Raw genomic sequence first — 24,618 nt, 5'->3', positions numbered from 1 at the left:
ATGCTGGGATGGCACCAGGGCAATGTCAGGAAAGACTGCCCCAGGCCTTGGCCTCAGGGAGGAAGCTGGGGGCTGACGGGGCAGGGTCGGCAGAGGCCTTCACTTCAGAATTCCTCAGGGTCGGGGGCTTCCATGCACGAAGGCTCTCTTCAGACCTGGCAGCGGCATGTTGGTCTTCCGCCCCGAAGCCTCTGGGGTCAGATCTGCTGGATTCCTCCAACAACGCCTTCAGAAGCTGCTGCAGCGGTGACCTAGAGCCCGGGGTGGGGCTCCTACCACTCCCAGGGGTCTGGAGCCCTAGAGCAGGAAAGGCAGGTTATGTCCCAGAGTCACAGAAGGACAGTGAGAGAGCCAGAGCGCCCTTCAGCCTTGTGCACAGAGACCTAGAACCCACCATGTTCCTGCCACGCCACTGCCCAACACCTTTGAAACCCCGATTCCCAGCTCCCCCGAGAGACAAGAAGCTCAGAGCCATGCCATCCCCTCCCCACGTGGCCCCAGAGGTCACCGTCAGACGGTCAGCCACTGGGACCCTCAGTGACCTCCCACCATACCCTGGCTTCGCTGATGGCCAACCCCCTGCCCAAGCACTGCAACCCTCAGCACAAACCCCCCAGGGCCACTCTACACAGGAACACGTCATCTCTTGCCTGTATCCAAAGCCTTTTCCAGAACTTCTACACTTGTAGCTACATCCTAACCCAGGGTGTCAGCAGGACACACGTGACTGTCAGGCCCAAGAGCTCAGTGGGGTGGGTCCTGTTGGCCCTTCACCACCACTCCCAGACCACAGCTGGCTGCCACCAGCTACTTCCTAAGACTCTTCATTTTGGGCCCAAGTTATCTGGCTGGCCAGCCACACCCCCTAAGCACTGCTTTGATCCTTGCCCGCCCTCCAGCTGCTTCCTAATGAGGCCGTATCTTCCATCTATGAACACTGGCCCATCTGAGCTGACACGCTTCAACCAGTGACTTCCCAGGCCGCTCCCTGCCTGGACCTGCAGGAACCACGCCCCCTGAAGTCCTGGGCCCCTGAAGTCCTGGGCCCCTGAAGTCCTGGGCCCCTGAAGTCCTGGGCCCCAGCAGCCCACCCTCTGGGCTCTGCCTCCTCTGCTTCCAGCCCACTTGCCTCAGTGCCATGACCCTCCAGCCCCGCTGAGCCCCCAAAGCCCATCCTCTTGCTCCATAGCCTCCTCACTTCTGAAACACCCTCCACACCTGGCATGGGTCCCCTAAACCTCACTGCAGTCACTCCCTGAGACATCCCCAGGCCCCCCGACTCTGGCAGAACTGCCCACAGCACCCCAGTCCTAGAGGACGAAGTGACTAACCTAGGCCACCCCCATCAGCGGCCCAGCACCACCGTGACCCCACCGAGTGTCTCTCAGAGGTTTCCTCTCCTGCGGCCCAGTCAGCCACTCCACGTCTTTCCCTCCCCGCTCATCCTCTTCTCCCAGCCTCTCACCTCTCTCCTTTGCCATCAAAGCCTGGGACTGAAGCCCCTCATAGCACATCAAGACCACACACCAACTGGAATCTGCTTCCATCTTCTTCCTTGCCACTAGGTCCAAGAAAGTGCCTCAGCTCCCAAGGAGAACAGCTCCTTCTCGAATATTCTAGATGTTCTTCTGCCCCATGAATCCTTTCCCCCTTCTCCATGGGGTCATTATCTCCATACCCAAACTTGCTTGTATATCCACTATCTTGATGCACTTTCCATCGACTCATGACCACTTCTAGCCACCTCTCAATTCTGTTCTTAAAGCTAGCCAAACCTCTCAAATAGTTACCCACAAAACTCTTGCCATTGTCTCTTATTTTTTTTAATCTTTCTAATATTTGATGTCATAGGAAATAAGTCTGCAAAATGGTGCTGGAGCTGCATAATTACATGCAAAACGACTGAACTATTAAGCACAGCGCATGTCCAGCTCTTTGAAACCCCATGGACTGTAGCCCACCAGGCTCATCTGTCCATGGAATTTTCCAGCAAGTATACTGGAGTGGGTTGCCATATCCTTCTCCAGGAGATCTTTCCAAACCAGAGATTGAACCCAGGTATCTCATATCACAGGCAGATTCTTTACCATCTGAGTCACCAGGGAATCCCTGGTGTACATGCAAAATACATTGGGTTAAATCTACATGACCTCGAGTTAGGCAAATCCTTCTTCGATATGACGCCAAAAGCACAGTGATAAGAAAATACAAGTTGGACTTTGCATCAAAATTTTAAATGTTTATAATCAAAGAACACTATCTAGAAAGTTCAACAACCCATGAAATGTGAGAAAATATTTCTAAATGATATGTCCTATAAGGGACATGTATTCAGAATATATAAAGAACTCCCACAGTTTACCAGTAAAAGACAACCCAACAAAAAAAACAGGCAAAAGATTTGAACATTTTTCCAAACATATACAAAAGACCTATAAGCACATAAAGAGGCATTCACAGGCATTCAGGAAATGCAAATCAAAGCTACAACAAAATACCACTTCACACCCACTTGGGCACAGTTATAACCAGAAGTGGTGACAAGGGCTGCTACCAGCATGTATGTGAAACTTCATATACATGCTGGCAGAAATGAAGAGTACACCCAGTTTGGAAAACAATTTAGCAGTAAACTATGGAGTTACCAAAGAACCCAGAAATTTCACTCCGAAGTATATATCCAAAAAGAAAAGAAAATACATGTGCACATAAAATCTTGCACATGAATGTTTATTGTCTCACTAGACTAGAAATGGCCCAAAGAGCCTTTGATAATGGATACACAAGATGTGGCATCTCATCCAAGAGTAAAAATGAAGTACAGTTGACCCTTGAACAACACAGGTTTGAACTGCGTGAGTGCACTCATGTGTGACTTCTCTCAGCAAATGCTCTACAGTACCACACAGTCAGCTGAATCCTTGGATGTGGAGGACTGACTGGAGCTGTAGGCAGTCAGAGGGTCTGCTGCACAGAGGGTCAGCGCCACTAATCCTCAGACTGTTCAAGGATCAGCGGGACTGATCTGCTATACCATGGACGGACCTTGCAAGCATAATGCTATGTGAAAGAAGCCAGTCACAAAAGACCGTCTTGTATGATTCTGTTTATATGACTTGCCCGGAGTAGGCAAACCTAGAGAGACAGAATGTAGAGCAGAGACTGCCTGCGATGGATGGGGAGTACACGTGTGCGAAGATACTAAGGAGATTCTGAGTCATGGGGTACACACACTTCAGCTTTACAAGCTACCAAATTGTTTTCCAAAACGGTGCAGCATTTATACTCCTATCGGCAGAGTATGCATGTCATCACTGCTTCGTCGTCCCATCTGTATCTGGCAGTATCCGACTTCTAAATGTCTGCCAACTTCTAAGGGATAAAAGAGGGCGCTGTGGTCTTTATTTGCATTTCCCCAATTACTAATGAGATAATGGTGACGAGAAAAGGTCACCAGGGCAACCAACTTCAGAAAAATGTTTCTTCACAAGACGGAATAACAGTTGCCAACTGGCGGCTATCTCACAGGCTAGAAGGCAGTCACCTGGTCATGCCCAAATGCAAGGGAGACGGACAAGTGTAGACTTTATTCCAGCCAGCCATGTGCTCAGCTGAAAATCAGCGGGCCTGGCACACAGCACAGGGAAATACAGTCAACACGGTACACGGAGCCGTCTCGATTCTCTTTCCTGTCGATCCTCATCACGCCTCCTGCTTCTCCCTTGCACAGCCACTGCCTGGTTCTTCACTCTCACCCCTGCCTGGACCAGCTGCATCTTTTTAAAGGCTTAAAATCATTTTAATAAATTGATGCTGCATTACAATACAACTGACTTTTGTATATTTATTATATTCACCTTTAAAAATTCGTATTAGTTCTAGTAATTTTTTGGTAGATTCCTTTCAATGCAGATTGTCATCTATGAATAGTGACTTTTTTCTTCCTTCTCAAACCTCAAGACTTCATTTTTTGTTGTACCACAAGGGCTAAGACTTACTACATTGTTGAATAGATGAGACAAGAATGGAAAAACTTCTTAGTCTTAATGTTTTGACATTTAAAATGATTTTTGGTCTGGTTTTTTTGTAGGTATGTTAAGGTTAAGAGGGGCTTCCCTGGTGGCTCAGAGGTTAAAGCGACTGCCTCCGACGCGGGAGACCCAGGTTCGATCCCTGGGTTGGAAAGATCCCCTGGAGAAGGAAATGGTAACCCACTCCAGTATTCTTGCCTAGAGAATCCCATGGACAGAGAAGCCTGGTAGGCTACAGTCCATGGGGTCACAAAGAGTCAGACACGACTAAGCGACTTCACTTTCACTTTCACTTAAGGTTAAGAAAGTGACATCTGTTCCTATTTGCTAGCAGTTTTTAATCATAGCTGAGTGTTAATTTTTTTCGAGTGCTTTTTCTGCATCTGAATGGTGAGCCCCTGGTCTGCCCCTGCTCACCTCTATAGACTCCCCTCCTAGCACTCGACCCTCACTAATACCACCTCGCCCTTCTTGCAGCTCCTCAAATCACTCTATTCCCTGTCACTCACCTCTCCCACTGGGCTCATGGCCACTTGGGCTGCAGTCATAAAACCTGCGGACCCGTGCAATGTCCGAGTTGCTTAGGTTCCATCGCTGGCCAATGGGGACGCTGGGGGCCCAGAGTGGAGTGATGGTGGGCAGCCCGCGCCGGCTGAAGGCAAGCCTGAAACCCAGGAGGCAAGGGCCTGAGTCCAGACTGGCTGGGCTGGCAGGACAGTGAGGAGGGAAGAAAGCCAGAAAGGGTGTGCTCACCTCCCATAGTGCATCACCGAAGAATAGTCATAGGGCACCAGCATGTTGCTGCTCCGAGATTTGATGAAGTTCATTTCAAAACCTGAAGAAAGTACTCGGCGGTGGGGAAGAGGGCCAGGGGAGGAGGGGAAGGTGGCAGGGGCCTCCTGGGAGTGTCCAGCCCACCTGAGGGGGCCCAAAACCACACCCAGAGTGCATCTCTTCACCCCACCCCACTTCTGATCCCCGTCTCCTCGGTGCCCCTGGAGGGTTCCAGATCTGCGCCAGCTGATGTATTAATACAAGCACAGGGACTTGGTGGCTGGCCCGCCATCGCCTCCTAAGACTTCTCTCCCCCGTCTCTTCTCCTCTCAGGCTTGCCCTGTGTGAAACTATCTTTATGCTAATACAGTCTGCAGCTTTCAAGAAGTCCCACGCTGCTCAGAGCCTTGGATGCCCACTACCAGTGAGATCAAGTGCCTACTCCCCACCCCAGGCTTGGAGACCTGTGAGCCCACCATCTACCAGGGGTACACCCCACCCCCAGAAGCAAAGCCACCTGACCTCCCTGCCTCCAGCCAACAGCACCTGCCCCACCCCCAACCCCAGGTGTGGAGTTCAGCCTTTTCCCATTGGCCAGAGCGCTTGCTTCTTCCTGTCCCTTGGCCCCTCCAGGCCTGGGAGCAACAAGCTTCCCTCCCTCAACTCTTCTCCTGCCCTTCAGTGAGCCTCTGAAAGAATGATTTTACCCCCCATCTTTGCTCCCCTAAAGACCCAGGCCAGCTGCCTTTACACTCACCCATGGTTACCAGCAGCCTCCTCACCACTAAAATGGTCATCTAACACCTTTATATCCCATCCCTGCCTGGAAATACCTACCCAGTAGAGTGCTTACTTTTTCCTTTTAAAACCCTTTAAGTTATTAAACATAATTTTGAGTAGGCAACATATTCATCTAACTCAAAACTCAGAAAATATGAAGACACAGAATGCTTCCCACTCCATCCCCCTTGAGTTCCCACCTCCACAGTTAATTGATGTTACTAGTGTGTATATTTTAGCAGTTTGTTCTTTACATATTAACCAAGTACAAACATTCTCATTTTTCTTCATTCTTTAGCAATTTTTTCCATTAGGGTAGCTGATGTTTAATTTTATTGTTAAAAGAAAAAACAGCTTTTTCATTTATTGGTGCTGTTCTGTTTTCTAACTCATTAATTTCTGCTTTTCCCTTCACTAATTCCCTTTTTTCTTAACTTGAATTGAAATGCCAAATTTGTCCTCTATTTTTGTTGATCTAAGTATTTCAGGCTACATATTTTCCCTGTGTATTGCTTTAGCTATGAACCCTTGGTTCTAATTTTCATGCTCTAAGAATTCCCACAATTTCTTTTTAACTCCGTAGCTTAAAAACCAGTTTGTTGTTTTCTAAATTGTAATTTTCAACTGGATAACATTTTTTGCTTTGTTACTAGCTTCTACTTTTTACATCATGATCAAAATGTTTGTATTAACTCTACTTTTTCAAATTTGAAGTTTTTGTGGCTATCATAAGCCTTTGCAAGGATTCCATGGGCACTTGAGCTTTTTTTTGTTTTCACTGCACAGTGACATGCTCCCTAGAATGGAAGCACAAAATCCTAGCCACCGGACATCCTGGGAAGTCCCTTCATAAGCACTGAAAGGACTGTAGTCTATTTTTATAGCATGGTGTCACTATGGCCTCCCCACTTCTAGGCTAATCTCTGATCTCAATCTCTAGCCCCCATCCCACTAAGAGGCGCTGCCCATTTTCCCCATCCCATTCTCGCATGGGGGTCATCCATGTATGATGGCTGCTGTCTCGGGCCTCCTCCCCTAACCATAACCCCACAGCAGCAACAAAGGCGTTCATACCAGAAGCCCTCCTCTTACACGAAGCCTTTCAAGCTTTCATTTGCGTCCACACCCCCAAACCCAAATCACTCACCTCCTCTGCTCTCCTCCCTCCTGAATCAATTGTCTCGACTCCTCTCACCTCCTATATCAGGCTTTCCCCCGCTGCCAAAGGACAGGGCCTCACCGTTGCTGGAGTCAGATCCTTGGCACCTTGCCCAGCACATAGCTGCGGCTCCCTCGCATCCAGGGCAGTGACCCGCTCTCCGGACCAGCTCTCCCACTGCCACTTTTCAGGACCTGGTCTCCCTACCCTTTATCCCAGAGGCCCGTCAGCAGCCATCTCACAGCCTCCACAGGCTTGCCCTCTACCTTCTGTGTCGGGCACTTGGCACACACATAGCCCACCACCTCTGAGATATCTGTCTTGGCTCAGCTCCTCAACTGGAGCACAGCCCCTGCCCTGAGCCTCAGGAGCAGTGTCTAAGGCATGCAGGGCTGCTGGTTGAGTATAAGTGAGCAGGAGTCATAAGACCATCAACTCCATCCTTAGGTAACTGCCAGTGTCAGTGAAGAGAGACGAGACAGGGCAAATTGATGCCCTAGTTCAGGGTAACTGTGAGTGGCACTGAAGCCTCAGGGCCCAGAGCAGCAGCATCTGGGTCATTCTCCATGTCTTGGAGGAAAGCAGGAATCCCACCTTCCCCATGGGAGACAGGCAGGTAGCGGGGAAGATGGAAAACCTTTCCCAAATGGCCAGGCAATTCCTTGGGCGCAGGCCATGCCTGCCACCTTCTCCTGACAGGACCACCTCTCCTCCACCTCCCCCACCACGCGCGACCTGGCTTACCTGGGAGGATCTCATTCCAGTTCACGCGGATGTAGCGGTCCCGGTCGGCCCGCGAGTGCTCATGCCAGAAGCCCAGCACGTGCATAAGCTCGTGCAGGACGATGCCCGGGCCCCTCTGGAGACAGCTGGGCCCTAGAGACACCACCTGCATCCCTCCACTGCGGCCAATGCTCGAGAAGCACCTGCAGGGCCACGAAAGTGCTGGGTGGGCACCGGCCAGGAGAATCGCCCAGGCCCCTCGCCCCTTCTCCCAAGACCTGGGATAAGAGCACCCAGAGCGAGTCCTCGTTCTGGGCTGTAGCCCCGAGCTTGCTGTTCCCAAGTCCCCCCCACTGCCTGGCCCTCTGTGAACAGGGTGTGCTGGAACCCTGTCTCCAGCCTGCCCTGTAAGGAGTTGGTGAGAACTGATGTTAACATGGATGACGGAAGCAGCTGGTCACGTGAATGTCTCCACACGGGGAGCCCCGAGTCAAAGCTCTCGTGCACATTCTCTTGGGGCCCTACCAAGCGAGGAAGGCAGTATTACCATCGCCTGCATTTCAGAGAGAAGACAGAAGGGCCTCAGGAGTTAAGGGACTTGCCAGACTCACCTGGCTCCTGCACCATGGAACCTGGATCCGAGGCCAGGTCTGCCCCATGACGCCTGCACTCACTCCCCAGGTCACATAGTCTCCCGGGAGATTGAGCACCTCCTTGCCCACCTCTCCTGAGCATTTGCCCCGAGTATTTGTAGGTCTAGCTCATGCGGAGCAGACCACTCAGATGGGCAGGAGGACTCTAGACCCAGGAGGACAGGCCCAGACACAGGTTTTAGACAACAGTTTTGTTAATTTCAGGCTGAACTCAAGACAGCTGAGGCTCTCACCATGCACATATAGGCACACTCGCACACACACCAAGAAGCACTTACCCAGTCATGGGGACGATGGAAATGAAGTCCCTCTGGCCATCGTAGGCAACAAACCTGATGCACGTGAAGCGTTCAAACTCAGCAAATGCCTCCAGGATGACTCGCCGGCTGGGCTTATCTGGGGAAGAGACTCGTCCGCTAAAGCCCCAGCCAGGCTCCCTCCACTGCTCTCCCCCAGCTGTCTGCACGTGGGGAAGCAGCTGAGCTTTAGATCATTCTCCAGTGTGGAACGTCAAGCGACGTCAGCGTGGGGCTTCCCTGGTGGCCCAGTGGTTAAGACTCCGTGTTCCAAGTGCAGGGAGCATGGGTTCCATCCCTAGTCAGGGAACCAGGATCCCACATGCCTCACAACACGGCCAAAAAACAAGTAAGGATGGATGGATGGATGGAGGGGTGGGTGAATGGGTGAATGTAGATAGATAGGAAGAAAGGGCAGCATGATGGTGTGGGAGGAAAAAGCAGGGCTCTAGGCGCACCCTGGCTGTGTGACCTTGGGCTGGTCACTGTCTTCTGGGCCGTCTGGTCTTGAAACGGATCAGACTGTGCCTAGGTGTGGCTTCCCCATCAGCTCCTCCAGGACTTTAGCAGCCCAGCTCAGGGGCCCATGAGACAGAGGGCTTCTGATAGAAGGGTTCTTTGGGTGGTGGTGGAGGAAGCACAAAGGGGAATTAAAACCCATAGAGGGGACTTCCCTGGTGGCTCAGCGGTAAAGAATCCGCCTGCTAATGCAGGAGACATGCTTCGATCCCTGTTCTGGAAAGACCCCACGTGCTGCAGAGCAACCAAGCCCGTGAGCCACAACTGCTGAGCCTGGGGTCTGGAGCCCACAAAGTGTAGCTGCTGGAGCCGGCTCCAGCAACAGGAGAAGCCGCCGCAATGAGGAGCCTGGGCACCCGGCGCACGAGCAGCCCCGCTCACTGCAGTCAGAGAAAGCCCGCGCAGCAGTGAGGACCCATCACAGGCAGCACAAATGAACACAAGTGAAAAACCAAGTCCGCTGTTATGTCACTGAAAACAAAACGAAGAGGAGCCGCGCTGCACAGGGAGGAAGGCCCGCGGCCCCAGGGCTTGGGGCCGACTCACCGTACTTGCTGGAGAGCAGGAAGGGGACCTCCACGACACCGCCATTCTTGGGCCACTTGCTGCTGGTCGCCGAGAACAGCCGGAAGGGACTCTGGGGAGAGAGGGCGGCTTGGGGAGCAGCAGGCCAAGCTTCCCGCCCCGAGGCTGCCACCCCTCAGGCCCCAGGAGCCCTCAAGATGTGCGCAGTGAGGGTGGCTGCTCATCAGAGAGGGGACAGAAACCAGGAGGTCGGTGGCCAGCTGTGTGACGCACAGCACAACCCTTTGTTCTAGAGAAAGAAGTTGCCACTCAATCTATCAGGGAGAGAAACCCATGAAACGCAGTAATGTTTATCTTTTTGCCAGTTTTTCTAAATGTCCTGTGGACATCTGATAACATATGAGATACAAAATTTTAAACAATTTGCGTAGGATATGATTAATAAAATTAAATATAAATCTATTATATTTAAATTATTAATAATATCATTCAAGATCCTAATTTTTTCTGCACTTGATAAAATATTCTCAGAAATGTTAATATGTCTCACTATGATCATATATTGTTCTTTTTCCCTCATATTTCTTCTGACTTTTGCTTTATGTATCTTTGTTTCTTTGTTTGTTAAGGTATCTAATGGTTTATGATGTCTATCTTTTTTGTGAGTTGTACCTTTTATCATTTTCATCTTTGTTTCATTTAAAAATAAATTTTTTTAAAAAAAGAGAAACCCAGACAAAATATTTCCTGCAGAGGCTACCAAAGGTTTTACTGGATCCTGCTTTTACCCTGTGTATTCACTAGGTGACTGGGAACGGGGGCCCTGCCCTGCCCTAGGGGTTCCTGCCCTGGCCTGGGCTGGCCTTTGGCTCTTCTGCCCAGCTCAAGCTGAGCCATCAGTGGACAGCCTCAGACCAGCACCATAGTCTTGCTCTCGCCAAGTCACTGTCCTATTCCAGAGCCTTCTGCCATCCCCAGCCTCCTGAAAGAAGGCCCTGATCCCATCCAGCCTTCTCCCTTTCTGACCCTGCCCCTCATCCCTAGGCAGGATGGTTTGCATGTTAGTCCTCATTCTGTCTTCCTCAGACCATCACTGCCGCCCCCGAAGTTCACCACAGACACCTCCCCATATCCCCACCAGCCACTCTGCCAACCTGAGCTCGCCTCTTCCTTCGTCCCAGTACTCCCTGAGCACCTCCCCGGGGCAGGGTAGCAAGCTGGGGCTTGACATTCCAAAATCCCTCCTGCAGGAAGCCCTCCCAGACTGACTGCCACCATTCCAGATGTCACACCCTCCGCCAGGCTGGCTTATTCCTAACAACATTCGCGCTGACTTTGACAAGAAGAGCTATGAGTAGGAAAGATGAATGGCTCACAAGTCACACCCCCATGACGCCTAGGGATGGGCTCACAGGTCTCTGACACTGCTGTGAGGTTATTGTACGTGTGTGTGTGTACGAGTGTGTGTACATGTGTGTGTGTGTGTATACGTGTGTGTGTGTACGTGTGTGTGTGTGTGTGTACACGCTCACGCTCACCGGCCGGAGGATGTCCCCCTCAAGGAGGAAGCTGCTCTCTGGGGACTCCTTTGGAATCAGCTCTGAAAAGGAGGGGACACACGTGCGTGGGTCCATGCCCCCACCCCCACAACAGACTCTAGGACATGCCCAGCAGAGACCTCCAGCCAAGCAACCCCAGGGCCCACCCTTCCCTGGGCCCTGAGGCTGTGTAACCCCAGGCAAGTCACACAGCCCCTCTGAGTCCCCATCTACAAGCACGAGCAGCACTTCTCAGCCTGATCACACCCTTCCCGCTCAGACAGTGCGCTTCTCCTGGGACCACACACGCACACTACCCAATCCCAGGGAATTCTCTAGCAGTGTAGTGGCTGGACTGCGCACCTCCACCGCAGGGGACACGGGTTCAATCCCTGGTTAGGAAACTAAGACCCTGAATGCCATGCAGCACAGCCAAGAGAAAAAAAACCCAGCCCCAGCTCCTGCCTCCTGCATCTGACACCCTCTGCTCCCAGAAGTTGCCATCTCTTCCAGCTATCTCCACCCTCCGCTCCAGCCCAAGCCATGCTTCCAGCACACGCCCTGGCCCTCCTGCTCCACTCACCCCCGACCCATCCGTGCGGCACTCCAGACCCTCACGGTGGCAAGTCACCAAAAGTCCAGCCCTCGCCATCACGGCAGGGGGGCTACGGCTCTGCCCTCCCCTCCCACAGTGCCCACCCCCCCCCCCAGGCCCCTGCACAGCGGGCAGCCCCTCCCTGCACAGCCTCCCTTCTAGGACACCAGCCCCAACAGGAGGCTTAGAAGAGTGCCTTGCATCCTGAAGGTTAGGCTGTTTTGGTCAGTCGCTCAGTCATGTCCAACTGTGCAGCCCCACGGACTGCAGCAGCCAGGTTTCCAAGTCCTTCACTGTCTCCCTGGGTTTGCTCAGACCCCTGTGCATCCTAGAAGCTGGGCTCCCCAGAGCAGAGCCTGAACCAGGGGGCCATCTGCAGGTGACTGAAGCTGGAGCACCCGGGGGAGGGCTGGGTTCAGCAGGAGGGCCGCCCAGGCTGACCTCACAGGACCTTCGGACCCCAAGACTTATCCTGCCTTGAGGCAGGGGGCCGGACACCTGCCTGTCGATGTCCCTGTGGGAGGGCCGCCCCAGGTGAGGGAGGAAGCACTTTCCCGGCATCCCTGGACGAGGGCCTCGGGCTACAACGAGGTCTGAGGAGCATCCCCAGCAGCTGGGGAGGGGGTGTGCCTCCCGGTAAAGGGCGTCCCGACTGTCACTAGGCTAGGCTCACGGGGAGTCCTCGGGCCACCAGCAGCCCTAGCAGTGTCCTCCACAGCCGCTGAGAAACAGTGCCAGCGCAGCCTCGGGCTGCTCTGGAGTTGGCCAGCTCCAATTAGTGACCCCAAGGTGGTCAGCCACCCTGCTCCAGCTTCTCACAGAGCAGGAGGGGGCGAGCCACATCCAGGAGGTTCACAGCTCCCAGGACAAGCTCTCCCTCCGACCCCCTCCCGCTGTGCTCTGAAATCCGTCTTTATTTCTAAGCGCTTTGCCCCAGGTTTTCTGTGTGTTCTGATTCTTCAGCAGAAATCCCCAGGCAGGGAGGCCTGAGACTCACACTTCCTGAGACCCGCAGCGTCTCACACCTGCAGATCATCCCACACCAGGTGGAAGGCATGTTTCCTAACAGCCGCTAATAATTCCACTCACATCAGACTCGGCCTGATAAAAGCCAAGCGTGTGCAGTCAATTGCTCAGTCACACCCCACTCTCTGCGACTCCAGGGACTGTAGCCTGCCAGCCTCTTTGGTATTCAGGCAAGAATACTGGAGTGGGTTGCCCTTCTCCAGGGGATCTTCCTGACCCAGGGATTGAACCAGGGTCTCCTGCCTTGCAGGCAGATTCATTACCATCTGAGCCACCAGGGAAGGGGCTCATCATATTTTAAAACCTCTGCTTTTCCCCCTTCTCATAAAAGTAACACCCCAGTAGAGAAGACACAAAAAAATAGACTTAAGAAGTTTCCCACAGCCCACTTAGCAAGCTGGCATCCCCTAGCAGCTTTTTCTACACATCTGAGTGTTCAGCTTGGTTTTCATAGGCTACATGGACAACTTCATACCCCTCACCCCACGAGAAGACAGTGTCCTCACCCTGGTTTATTGCAGGGATGTCCTTGTCCCAAGATGTCTGGGTCTCCTCAGGGGTGAGGTCTTCTGAGACTCTGGTCCCACAGGCTCCAGCGCAGTGAGAGGCTGAGGGTGCTCCTAGGATGAAGCCTGGCCCAGACACAGGCACGTATGCACAATGGTTACGCAGGATAACAGGGCGTGGGGTGAGGGTAGTGGGCTGTCAGACCTCAGGACCCAGGCCCTTCAGGCAGGTCTGGGGGAGGCAGGCCTCCAGGAGGAGTCAGTCCTGGGAGCCCACCTGGCCCTGAGGCCTGGACAACCTTGCAGAAGGAACTTCCCTAGGGGGACAAGTGTTAGATGCTGAGTCGTGTCCGCCTCCTTGTGATCCCATGGACATGTAGCCCGCCAGGCTACATGTCCATGGGATTCTCCAAGCATTGCCAAAGGATCTTCCTCGCCCAGGGATCCAACCTGGGTCTCCTACATTGTGGGCAGATTCTTTACTGCCTGAGCCACTGGAGAAGCCCAGACAGTAAAGAATCCAGCAATGCGGGAGACTTGAGTTCCATCCCTGGGCCAAGAAGATCCCCTGGAGGAGGAAATGGTGACCCACTAGGAGGACCAAGACTGGGCTTCAAAAGGCAGCCCTGGGCTCCGAGTGTCTGGGCAAGTATGAGGCAGGGGAGGGAGGGATAAGGAGGGAGCAGGGAGGGGCCTCAGCCTCCAACACTGAGGCCATGGTGTGGCTTAGCTTCAGACCCTGCCCCCAGCCCCCTCCTCAGCCCAGGCCTCGGGAAGTAGGCCGGGCAAGCCTGGCACGGAGGGCAGGGCATGAATGTCTGGAGGTGTCAGTCCTGCTGTCTCCTGCCAGGCAGGGCCTCTGCCCCCCAGCATCTTCAGGACGTCCCCCTGGGACCTGACTTCTAGGAGCATCCTTGGAAGCCCATTCTCCGAGCCATGCTGGTCAGCTTGCATCCCTGCAAGCTGCAGCTACGACCTCTGGCCACTTCCCACACAGGCTCCACAGGCTGGAGCCAAAGTGAGGGGGCAGGAGAGTGAGGCAACCCACTTACCAGGCAGACAGACCAGAGTCAGGGCCCATGGCCAGAGGCCTTCCATACTCATGCTGCCTGCAGTGGGCCCCCCTGGCCCCTCAGCTGGCAAGTGCTCCGATTCCCGCTAGATGAAGCAGCCTGATCGCAGGCTTAGGACCGCCGCCTTTCTTAAATAGCATCTTCACCAGCCCCCACCTGCAGGCCCTCCCCAGCCAGTTCCACCTGGAGCCCCGCCCAACAGCTCCCAGCTGCAGCCCTGTCCTCTCCTACCCGCACTCCCCCTCCCAGCCCAGGCCCGCGCCTTCTGGACCCTGGCCTGGCTAAATGGGCTAGCAGGGGTCCCCGGCCTCTGGGCTCTGAAGCCCGACGATCTGAGGTGGTGCTGATGGGGCAATAATAAAGTGCACAATGAACGTACCGTGCTTGATTCATCCCGAAACTGCCCCCCCACCCCCATCCATGGGAAAGTTGTCTTCCACGAAACGGGTCTCTGAGCCAGAAAGGGCAGGGACCACCGAAAGAAGCGGGCACGAGGCAGCCTGCAGGTGTCCCACTGGGGGTGTACCTCGTCTCAGGTTCCCTCCCACCACCAGGGGGCAGAGAAACACTGCAGAAAGGTGAGGGCAGCCAGCACAGGGCGGAGCTTCACCCTCCAGTCTGGGCCGACCCCTTTCCTGCCCCTGCCCTGTGCTCAGACATGGGGAGCACTACCTGAGACCCTGAGGCACCCCCAGTCTGACTATGGAAGGAGGAAGAATCACTACGTTTCTATAAGCTTTTCTTATGGTGGCTCAGACTGTAAAGAATCCGCCTGCCAATTCAAGAGACCTGGGTTTGATCCCTGAGTTGGTAAGAATTCCCTGGAGAAGGCAACAGCAACCCTCTCCAGTATTCTTGCCTGGGAAATCCCACAGACGTGCAGAATAGTAAACAAGCACACAAGCAGGGAGAAATGAAACTCACAGACTGAACACAGGGGTCAACAGCGCCCCCAGAGGAGCCTAATTTGTGGAGAAGTGAAGCTCCTGGATAGCTAGGCCCTCACAAGGACGCTGCCTGTCACCCTCACAATAGCCTTGCACATCAGCGTTTATCCCCATTTCGTGGGTTCAAGAACTAAAGCTCCTTCCCCATATTCCCCTCCTCCATACCCCCCTGGCCTCTCAGAAGCCTCATCCTCAGAGCTTGCTCACCGAGGGACAGCCTGGATTTAAATCCTGGATGTGAAGGGTTGGGGGACATCCTCCCCACAACGCCCAGTAAACGGAGTGACAGAGCCGAGGCGGCTCGGCATCCTGCCCTGCCTGGAATCCAGGGCTTCTCAGAAAATAGGAGTCAGAATTATGGGCAGAGGGACTTCTGTGGCAGTCCAGTGGTTAAGACGTCATCTTCCACTGCAGAGGTTGTGGGTTCAAGCCCTGGTCAAGAAACTAAGATCTCACATGCCTCCTGTCCAAAAAATAAAACGTAAAACAGAAGCAGTATTGTAAGAGATTCAGGAAAGGCTTTAAAAGTGGTCCACATCCAAAAAATCTTTAAAAAGAAATCATGGGGAGAACATGATGAAGACAGGCACCCCAACTGCCCAGGCAGGGTGTTACCATTGTGCGTCCATGGGACGTCGCTTCAGTCATGTCTGACTCTGTGCGACCCTATGGACTGCAGCCCGCCAGGCTCCTCTGTCCGTGGCTAACAGCGCAGGGATGGAGCGGACTGCTTCAGATGAGTGCTTGGTAAAATAACCATAACCGTAAAAGAAACAGATTCGTAGTTTAAGAAAATGCAGCTTGCCTTGAGGGCATTGTGCTAAGTGAAATAAGCCGCTCACAACAGGACAAATGGTGCATGGTTCCCCTTACAGGGTGTTTCTGGAGGAGTCAGACCCAGAGGCAGATGGTAGGACGGTGGTTGCCAGGAGCTGAAGGAGCAGGGAATGGGGAATTGTTTAATGAGTACAGCGTTTCAGTCTTGCAAGACGAAAAAGTTCTGGACATCTGTTTCATAATAATGTGAATGAACACTCTTAACATAATTAAAGGGTGCACTTAAAAATAGTAAAGATGGTACATTTTGTTACATATTTTTACCACAATTGAACATTTTTTCACAAATTAAAGGAAGGAAGGGAGGGAGAAAAGAAGGAAAAGGAAAGAAGGGAGAGGCTTCTCCGATGGCTCAGCGGTAAAGAATCCGCCTGCAGGAGACACGCATTCGATCCCTGGTCCGGGAAGATCCCACCTGCTGCTGAGCAACTAAACCTGTCGAGAGCCCGGGAGCCACAACGCCCGAGCCCACCTGCCGCAGCTACTGGAGCCCGCTCACCCTTGAGCCTGTGCTCCTCAGCAAGAGAAGCCACCACAACGAGAAGCCCACACACCGCAACTGGGGAGACCCCCGCTTGCTGCAGCGGAAGAGAAGCCTGCACAGCAATGAAGACTCGGCACAGCCAAACACAATAAATACTTTTTAAAAGATCCTTATCTGCAAAGTCCCTTCAAATAAAAGAAAAGAAGGGAAAGAAATGCAGTTTGCTTGAAAGGCAGACTTAAGAACAGGGAGAGAAGAGTGGAGGGGGGTAGGGGGTGAGGTGGAGAGACGGTGGGATGGAGCTGGGTGACAGCAGGGTAAGCAGGGGCCTCAGCCCCCTCTCCTGCTGCCCCAGATGCCCCCCATCCACCCCGAGCTGGGAGTGGGGGTTGTGTAGACAGAACCAAACAGACCCGCTCAGGGCCTGCAAAGTCCCTGAGAACAACCCCCCAGCTCTGCTCAGTTCTCACTGGGGAGCAGCTCCCCCATCCCTAGAGCAGAGGGCACAGTGCCCCCGGGGGGACCCCGCGGGGTGGGGGGGCGTGGCGGGTTGGGGGGCTGCAGGGGGGCGGTTGGGGGGCAGTGTTCATTCGATCTGAGCACAGGGCTGAGCAGACCGCAGGCCCTGCCCTCCTGAGCATCCAGGCTGGCTGAGGTGCACAACTACACACCTGAACACCTTCCCTTCCCGGGCCTTCAGAAGCTAACATTTCCTGAGCACCTGCTGTGTACAGGTGCCGAGCTAAGCCTTTACTTGAATTGACTCACCAATTCTCAGTACCACCCTACTCAGCAGGGGCCAATGACAAAACCCCATTTTACAGACCAGGAAACTAAACTACAGAGAGGTAAGCCATATTGGGCCCCTAACTGTCAAACTACACTGCCCTCCTCGGGTGTATCCTGCTGGACAGTCAGAACGCCCACAGTAAGACCCAGCATACTGCAGAGGTGGCCCTGTGCTGAGTTTGGAAGGACAAAGTAGAGTTAGCCAGATGACACTCTGAGGCCTTGGAGGATCAGCTTGGAGGCTGACACAGGACCGCTGCTCACTGAGCTGTCCCCCAGGGCCTCAGCACCCCTGCTCTCCGGAAAACCACGGCACCCCCTTTCCAGCACCCTCTGCTGCTGGCTGGGCCCAGGTCTCATGTCTCCCCAGACACGCAGTCCACTCTGGGCACACAACTCACGCTCAGTGAAGACATGCTAGTTGGCCAGTGTGGAGAGCAGCAAAGCCCACCCCAGGCCACCTGTCCTCCCCCCAGACATCAGGCCACATGCTTTCCAGGGACAGGAGCAAGCCCTGGTCACTACAGGCATTCTGAGGCCAGGGGACCCAGCCCAGGGATGTGGAATAAGAGCTGAGGGACTTCCCTGGTGGCCCAGAGGCTAAGACTCCGCAATCCCAATGCAGGGGGCCCAGGTTCCATCATGCCACAACTGTGAGTTCACAAGCTGCAACTTAAGATCTCACATGTCACAACCGGAGCTCCCGAGGTGGCCCTAGTAGTAAAAGGGACCACCTCCCAGTGCAGGGGACGCAAGAGACGTGGGTTCCATCCCTGGGTCGGGAAGATCCCCTGGACGAGGGCATGGCCACCCGCTCCAGCATTCTTGCCTGAAGAATCCCAAGGACAGAGGAGCCTGGCGGGCTACAGTCCATGGGGTCTGAGGCGACTTACGATGCACGCGCGCATGCACGCCGCACTAGGGATCCCACATAACGCAGTGGGGGTCCGTGGTCCCAAGCGCCACACCTGGGACCCTGCACAGTCAAATAAAGTTATGATTTTTTGAAGTATGCGATTTGATGAACTAAAATAAAAGAAGGAAGTGAGGGCAGCACCGCCCCGGTACAGGCACATGTCGCACACGGCCCAGGGGGCCCACGACAGGCACACACAGACACACGCCGCCAGGCGTGCAGGCCACCAACAGACAGCCGCGGCCATAGGGAGAACCACACACATGGCTGCACACACACACGCTTCCAAAAGGAAGTGGGGTCTGACCAGGGCAGAGCTGGGTCCAGCTCTCAATGGTACACAGTCTTCTCCCAAGATCAACGCTGATAACTGGAATAAGGCTGGAGCCAGCCTTCCAGAAATCCCCGCTTTCGGCTCTGCCTGGCAAAGAGCACCAACAGGGCGAGGACCGGGCCGGGAGGTGAGGTCACCCCTGCACCTTCCTCCTTCCATTTCCCAGACTCAGCCACACAATGGAAGGTGAGGTCTGCCTAATAAACAGCTTTTAACACTTCCCCAGGCGTTGACTTGAGACCAGACGCTTAAGTCGTTTCTTAAACAAAACAATATTTTATTGACGCATCCTCAATGTTCCGTATAAATATAAAGTGCTAAGTTTCCAAACCCCCCACACCCTCCCCGCTGCCCACAGGGCTGGGAGGAAGTAGAGGAGGGAGTGTTAAATGTCAGTTGAACACAAATAACTTTCCAGCGTCAACACAGGCGTGAAACGCTCCTGTGCACACACGCAAGCAAGAAGTTCAGACACAGCATCGGCGTCACTTCCCTGAGCCCCAGCACAGGGCTCAGGCTCCAGGCCCCGGGGTGCACCACCCCCTAGAAAGGGGCCCTGGTTGTCACAGCTTGTTCCTTAAAGCCCTCAGGCTGCCAAGAGCTCCAACGGGGTGGTGGGACCAGTGGGAGTCGAGGGTGTAGAGTCCAGTTAGTTTCTGCCAGAGGACGAGGGAGGAGGGAGGCAGACACGCCCTCCAATCTCCTTCCAGGATGAGGATGAGGGCTGGCCCTCAACCCTCTAGCAGAAGAGCACCAGGTGAGAAAGTCCAGCATCCCCGTGTTTCCAGTGCCCCCACCTGGAGGCTTCTCAAACTCCAAAGGGGCAGCTGTCCCTGAGGTGGGAGGCTCAGTGGGGAACTGGGGCCCCAGTTGTCCCCAGGAATCAGACAGCTTTCCGCACCTCCGCCCTAGTGGAGTCAGCATGGTGGGGCCCGGCCTCAGTGACAGAGCACCTGAGTCTCAAACTGCAGCAGCTGCCCCATAAAACTGAAGTTGGGGGAAATGACTCCCCGGCGTTGCTTCACAAAGTCAAAGGCCTCATCCAGCCGCACGCGGCGACTCTGTATCAGGTACGCCAGGCAGATGGTGGCAGAGCGCGAGATGCCTGCCTGGCAGTGCACCAGCACGCGACCCCCACTGTTCTTCACTGAGTCTGCAAGGGAAACGGGGAGAGGGGAGAAGCGAGGTCAGACGATGACGGGAAGGTGGGCAGAGAAGGAGGCAGGTGCCCTGCCTCCTCCCCTGGAGCCCCCACAGCCCTGGGGCTGTGGCCCGCCTCTTACCAATGAAGCCAATGGCTTCCGGGAACCAGGCGCTGATCTCCACCATCTGATTGTCCTCCACGGGGATGCTCTTGTAGCGCAGGAGGCCCTCAAAGTGGTTGGGGCAGCTGGCCGAGACGTTGAGCACGGCGGTGATGCCGCAAGCCCGCAGCCCCTGCAGGTCTGACGAGTGGCTGCAGCTGCCCAGGTATAGGTAGGGCAAGATCTCCACGGGGCCGCCCTGGGGAGGAAAGAGGGACGGTGGTGAGGTCTCAGCCCTGGCCCACGGGGCTTCAAGCCTTCTGGGTGGACAGAGATAGGGCAGACTGGCCTGGGCCACAGGAGCTCTTAGCTAGGGATCACTGGTCAGGGGTCAGACTCAGAACACAGAGACACACACCCACAGATACACTCTTCCCCCCAAACCCCCCAATTACACTGCTCACGGGACATACACAGACTCACAGCGGTGCACACCAGCAACCCCCACCCAGGCACACCAAAGTCATGGTACCATTTGAGAACGGAGACACACACACACACACACACACACACACACAGCCCCTACGCGACGGACTGTGGACATGGACATTTGAGGCCAAAGACACACACACACACACATACATACATACACACAAACACACACACACACACCCCCTACGGGACTGTGGATGTCGACATTTGAGGCCAAAGACATACACATACATACATACATACACACACACACACACAAACACACACACACACCCTACGGACTGTCGACGTGGACATTTGAGGCCAAAGACATACACACGTACATACATACATACACACACACACACACACACACACACACACACCCTACGGACTGTGGACGTGGACATTTGAGGCCAAAGACATACACACGTACATACATACATACACACAAACACACACACACACACACACACACCCTACGGACTGTGGACGTGGACATTTGAGGCCAAAGACATACACACGTACATACATACATACACACAAACACACACACACACACACACACACACCCTACAGGACTGTGGACGTGGACATTGGAGATCAAAGACACACACATACACACATACATATATACACACACACACACCCTATAGGACTGTGGACGTGGATATTTGAGAGCAAAGACACACACACACACACACACACCCCACGGGACTATGGATGTCGACATTTGAGGCCAAAGACATACACATACATACATACATACACACACACACACACACACACACACACACACACACCCTACGGGACTGTGGACGTGGACATTTGAGGCCAAAGACACACACATTGGTGACTGTGTGTGGACTGGCGACTAGGTGACTGTGGACATGGGCACACTCCTGCGCCCACAAATGGCAGACTGCCCTGCACCGTGGAGTGGGGGGACACTGACAACGGGCCCTTAACTCACCTGGTCATAAGAGGGAGCCCTGGAGTCGGAGCGGCTGTTGTCGTTGTCAGGCGTCATCGCGGGGACCGGGGACTCAGAGCACAGATCAGGGCAGCAGGCTTGAAAGCGATCGAAGCCTCCTGCAGGGAGGACCAAGACACGGTTAGCCGGGAAGGCCTGCCTGGGGCCGGACGCCTGACGTCCGCGGGCAGGGGACGCGAGCGGAGGATGCGGGCGCCAGGCCCGCGCCCACCTGGCAGGAAGCACACGGCGGTGGGTCCCGCGCGGGTCTCGTGCAGGAGCGCGGCGAGAAGCGCGTGGGCCGGGCCGTCAGGCGGGAGGTCCGCCACCGAGGCGCTGCCCTCGTCCAGCACCACGGCCCGCGCCAGCTCCCCGCGGGCCAGGCGCGCCCGCAGCGCGCGGTCTGGCAGCAGGCAGGCGAGGGCGGCGGCGGGCGGGCCCCGCGAGCGGCGGCGCAGCAGCGCGTTCCAGGCGACAGGGCGCGCGGCGCGCACGTGGCGGCGGCAGAAGGCCAGGAAGGGGCGGCAGTCGAGCACCAGCGTGCGCTCAGCCTCCCGAGGCTCCCGCAGCAGCGCGCCCAGCGCCGCGCAGTCCAGCTCTCGCGCCGCCTCCAGCCCCATGTTGGCCCTTGGAAGCCTCCTTCCCCCTCTTCCTGCGCGCGCTCCCTGGGCTCTCGCGGCGGCCGCACTGCCCCAGCCGTCTGTTCCTGGCACCCTCTCCAGCGCCGCGGTTTAAATAGCCTTGGGCCGGCCTCCCGGTCGCCAAACAAGGGCAAAGCAGGAAGGCGCCGGTGCCGCCCCCGCGGTCTCACGGGGTGCGCAGGCGGGGCGGGCCCGGGACTGGGGCAGGCTCGGGGGAGGGATGCGCTGGTAGAGGAAGCCGGGGACCAGCTCTGCAGGGAAGGCGTTTGCCCAAATACCCCCTCCCACCTTGGCGCCCCAGGGCTCTTTCTGAGAGCTCCCACCCCTGGACCTCACTCAGGGCCTTGATGCCCCTTGACTGGCTTCCTCTCCCATCTCCCTGTTCCCTTTCCTTCCCAGAGCAATCTGTTACTGACTTCAAAAACTGACTTCTGTGATGGCTCAGCGGGTACAGAAGAAGCAATGCAGGAGACACAAGAGACACGGGTTCAGTCCCTGGGTCAGGAAGATCCCCTGGAGAAGGGAATGGCAACCCACTCTAGAATTCTTGCCTGGAAAATGGTATGGACAGAGGAGCCTGGCGGGCTGCAGTCCATGGGGTCACTGCTGAGGCACGAAGCACGCTGTTACCGAGGATGGTTTCCACACTGGTGGCTGGGGAGCCATGCTTTGTTGTACCTTGTCTCTTCTTCATAGAGACCCTTTGCAGGAGGAGCTTTATACCCCCACCCCCATACCCCCACCCATTTCATGGCTGAGACCAGCGCTGCTGCTGCTCAGAGGCCAAGCGAGGCCAGAAGGTCATCCTCTGAGCCCAAGACCCAGTGCACTGGCCTGAGGAGGACCCCTGAGCTCTGGCATGGGGCAGGCAGGGGACCTGTGATGACCTTCCAGTTATTAGTGGAGTGAGGTTTTCTCCCGTGGAACTCAGGGAAACCCCAGGGCCCAGGGTGAAGCACTTCCCCAAGTCACAGGCAGGCCCTGAAGGGGAACTCAGCTGACGCTGCTGGGCTGTCCCTGGGCCTTGTGGGAATTTCAGGAGCCTCTCCAAGGGGAAGAGGGAGAAGAGCTACCTGAATCTGCCTCCCCCGCCCATTCACTCCCCCTCAGGGCCCTCCAGAGGCCGGCAGCAGGGACCCAGCACTGGACTTGAGCGGGGCCGGGAGCAGTAAGACTGGGGAGCCCTTTAGCCCACATCCTGCCCACCCCCACCTCCTCTGCCAGCCCCTGGGCGGATGTGGTGAGCCTCAGGTGTGCGTGGGGGTCTGGGCCCCTGGACTGGGGCCAGCAATGTTGGCAGCTGAACTCCGCAGAAGAAGAGACATTTAAGTGTGTGGGGACAGTGCTCTGGAGTGGGAGCTACCCCCACCCCCAACCCAGCTGCATGGGATTTCTGAACCCACTCACCAGGCTCCCACTCAGGGCCTGTGTAAGAGCCTTCCAATCCTGCTGGAGACCCCTAGGTCTAAACTGTCTTGGAGGACTGCTGCCTGGCCCCGTTGTGTTTCCCCAAGCCCTCCACTTGGCTGGTTAACTCAACTCTTCCCAGTGGTATGTTGACGTGCCTGTGCATTCATCACATGTGTTCTGCGATGCTGGAGACAGAACTGGTAGCTTGTGTGCTGCGAGGCAGGGGGATGCAGCGGAGAGGAGCCTCAAGGCCTCCAAAGATTCCTGGGGCAGGTCACCTTCTCAGGCCTCAGTGTTCCCACCTGTAAAATGGGAGCTTATAATAGACCGACTGCTCACCCACACTGGTCCAAAGGCTCCGAGGCTGTGCCACGGCCTGGACACCCTCAGTGCTCCGTCCCTCCCTCCCAGGCCAGTCCAGAGGCTGAGGTGGCAAAGCCCACAACAGAGCCAAGGAGTCTGGGCCACAGATCCCAGCAGCTGATATGGGCGCTTATCCTTGGCATCAGCCCGGTGAATGACTTAATGGCTGACTCTGGGGGCAAATTACAGAGCACACAGAAGGGTAGTCAGGCCCCATCTTGCTGACCCGTGGGCTGGCGTCACCTGCTCTGCTGGGAGCCACGGACTTCCAGCTCCAGGGGAAGAAGCTGACGGGACTGGCCAGCTGGGCTTCTGGCTCAGAAGTGAGATTCAGGCCAGCCACACAGGGGCTCCAGGACTCCTGTGCCGAGCTGAGCATCCTCCCCACCAGGGCGCCAGCCGTGCCGGGAGGCCCCACGTGGGCTCAGGAGTGGAAGCCTGTTAGTGAAGCTTTGCGGGGCCCTGCCCAGCCCTCTGGTCAGAACCAGTGACTTCTGCCCGAGGTGACTACACGCATGTTCCCATCCCCAATGCCTGTCTTTGGGGCTGTCTCCTTTTCAGCTCTGGAACACAGATTCAAGTAGGCCTGACTTAGCCACAAAGGAAGGGCTCGCCTCGGCCCCTTTCTTCTAGTCCCAAACTAGGGAAACCCCCACCCCAATAGGGGTGACAGCCCGAGCTCAGGGTGGGAAGAGATCAGGAAGAGGATGGAACCCACGTCCCACCCCCACTTCTGCTCTGACTAAAGATGCCCCCACCCTGGGTGAGTCATGGCCCCCGGATGGCTCTCCCCCATCTGCCACCCCCTCAAGGACCACCATGCCTGGCAGAGAGGAGGCGAGGCTCTGGACGCGTGGGTGGAGAACAGTGTGAAGAGGGGTCTCGGCCACACTGGCCCCCCCACAGACCACAGGTCCTGGAGGGAAGGCCCCGGCCCTCTCCACTAGGTGGTAAGGGGACAGCAGGGGCCAGGGATGTGGGGTACGGGAGGTGCCATACCCAGAGGTTTTG

General features: G+C 55.4%; 2 protein-coding genes across 2 annotated transcripts; both read right to left on the bottom strand.

Moving 5' to 3' along the window:
• Positions 1–25: 25 nt before the first annotated feature.
• ASTL (astacin like metalloendopeptidase) lies at positions 26–14,229 on the bottom strand. The gene is made up of 9 exons (XM_068967412.1): positions 14,178–14,229; positions 13,126–13,251; positions 10,999–11,060; positions 9,482–9,572; positions 8,399–8,516; positions 7,489–7,670; positions 4,785–4,866; positions 4,541–4,695; positions 26–297 (listed from the first exon to the last, which is right to left on the bottom strand). The coding sequence occupies exons 1-9, from the start codon at positions 14,227–14,229 to the stop codon at positions 26–28; spliced, it is 1,140 nt and encodes a 379-aa protein (XP_068823513.1).
• A 4,589-nt stretch (positions 14,230–18,818) lies between these two features.
• DUSP2 (dual specificity phosphatase 2) lies at positions 18,819–21,813 on the bottom strand. The gene is made up of 4 exons (XM_068980310.1): positions 21,426–21,813; positions 21,194–21,312; positions 19,789–20,008; positions 18,819–19,658 (listed from the first exon to the last, which is right to left on the bottom strand). The coding sequence occupies exons 1-4, from the start codon at positions 21,811–21,813 to the stop codon at positions 19,444–19,446; spliced, it is 942 nt and encodes a 313-aa protein (XP_068836411.1). The 3' UTR covers positions 18,819–19,443.
• Positions 21,814–24,618: the final 2,805 nt, after the last annotated feature.

This window comes from Capricornis sumatraensis, chromosome 1 (assembly GCF_032405125.1).
Source record: "Capricornis sumatraensis isolate serow.1 chromosome 1, serow.2, whole genome shotgun sequence".
Taxonomy (NCBI): Eukaryota; Metazoa; Chordata; class Mammalia; order Artiodactyla; family Bovidae; genus Capricornis; species Capricornis sumatraensis.
The sequence above is the reverse complement of the archived record's forward strand: the minus strand, read 5'-3'. Positions and strand labels throughout refer to the sequence as shown.

What these genes read in the sequence shown, in the direction of transcription:
- ASTL (XM_068967412.1), bottom strand. Translation starts at nt 14,229, where the DNA reads ATGAGTATGGAAGGCCTCTGGCCATGGGCCCTGACTCTGGTCTGTCTG. An exon ending in TCCATCGTCCCCATGACTGG is followed by an intron (nt 7,671 to 8,398) that starts GTAAGTGCTTCT and finishes GTGGCCCTGCAG; the next exon opens with GTGCTTCTCGAGCATTGGCC. An exon ending in CTGGAATGAGATCCTCCCAG is followed by an intron (nt 4,867 to 7,488) that starts GTAAGCCAGGTC and finishes TACTTTCTTCAG; the next exon opens with GTTTTGAAATGAACTTCATC.
- DUSP2 (XM_068980310.1), bottom strand. Translation starts at nt 21,813, where the DNA reads ATGGGGCTGGAGGCGGCGCGAGAGCTGGACTGCGCGGCGCTGGGCGCG. An exon ending in CGCCGTGTGCTTCCTGCCAG is followed by an intron (nt 21,313 to 21,425) that starts GTGGGCGCGGGC and finishes TCCTCCCTGCAG; the next exon opens with GAGGCTTCGATCGCTTTCAA. An exon ending in GGGCTCCCTCTTATGACCAG is followed by an intron (nt 20,009 to 21,193) that starts GTGAGTTAAGGG and finishes TTTCCTCCCCAG; the next exon opens with GGCGGCCCCGTGGAGATCTT.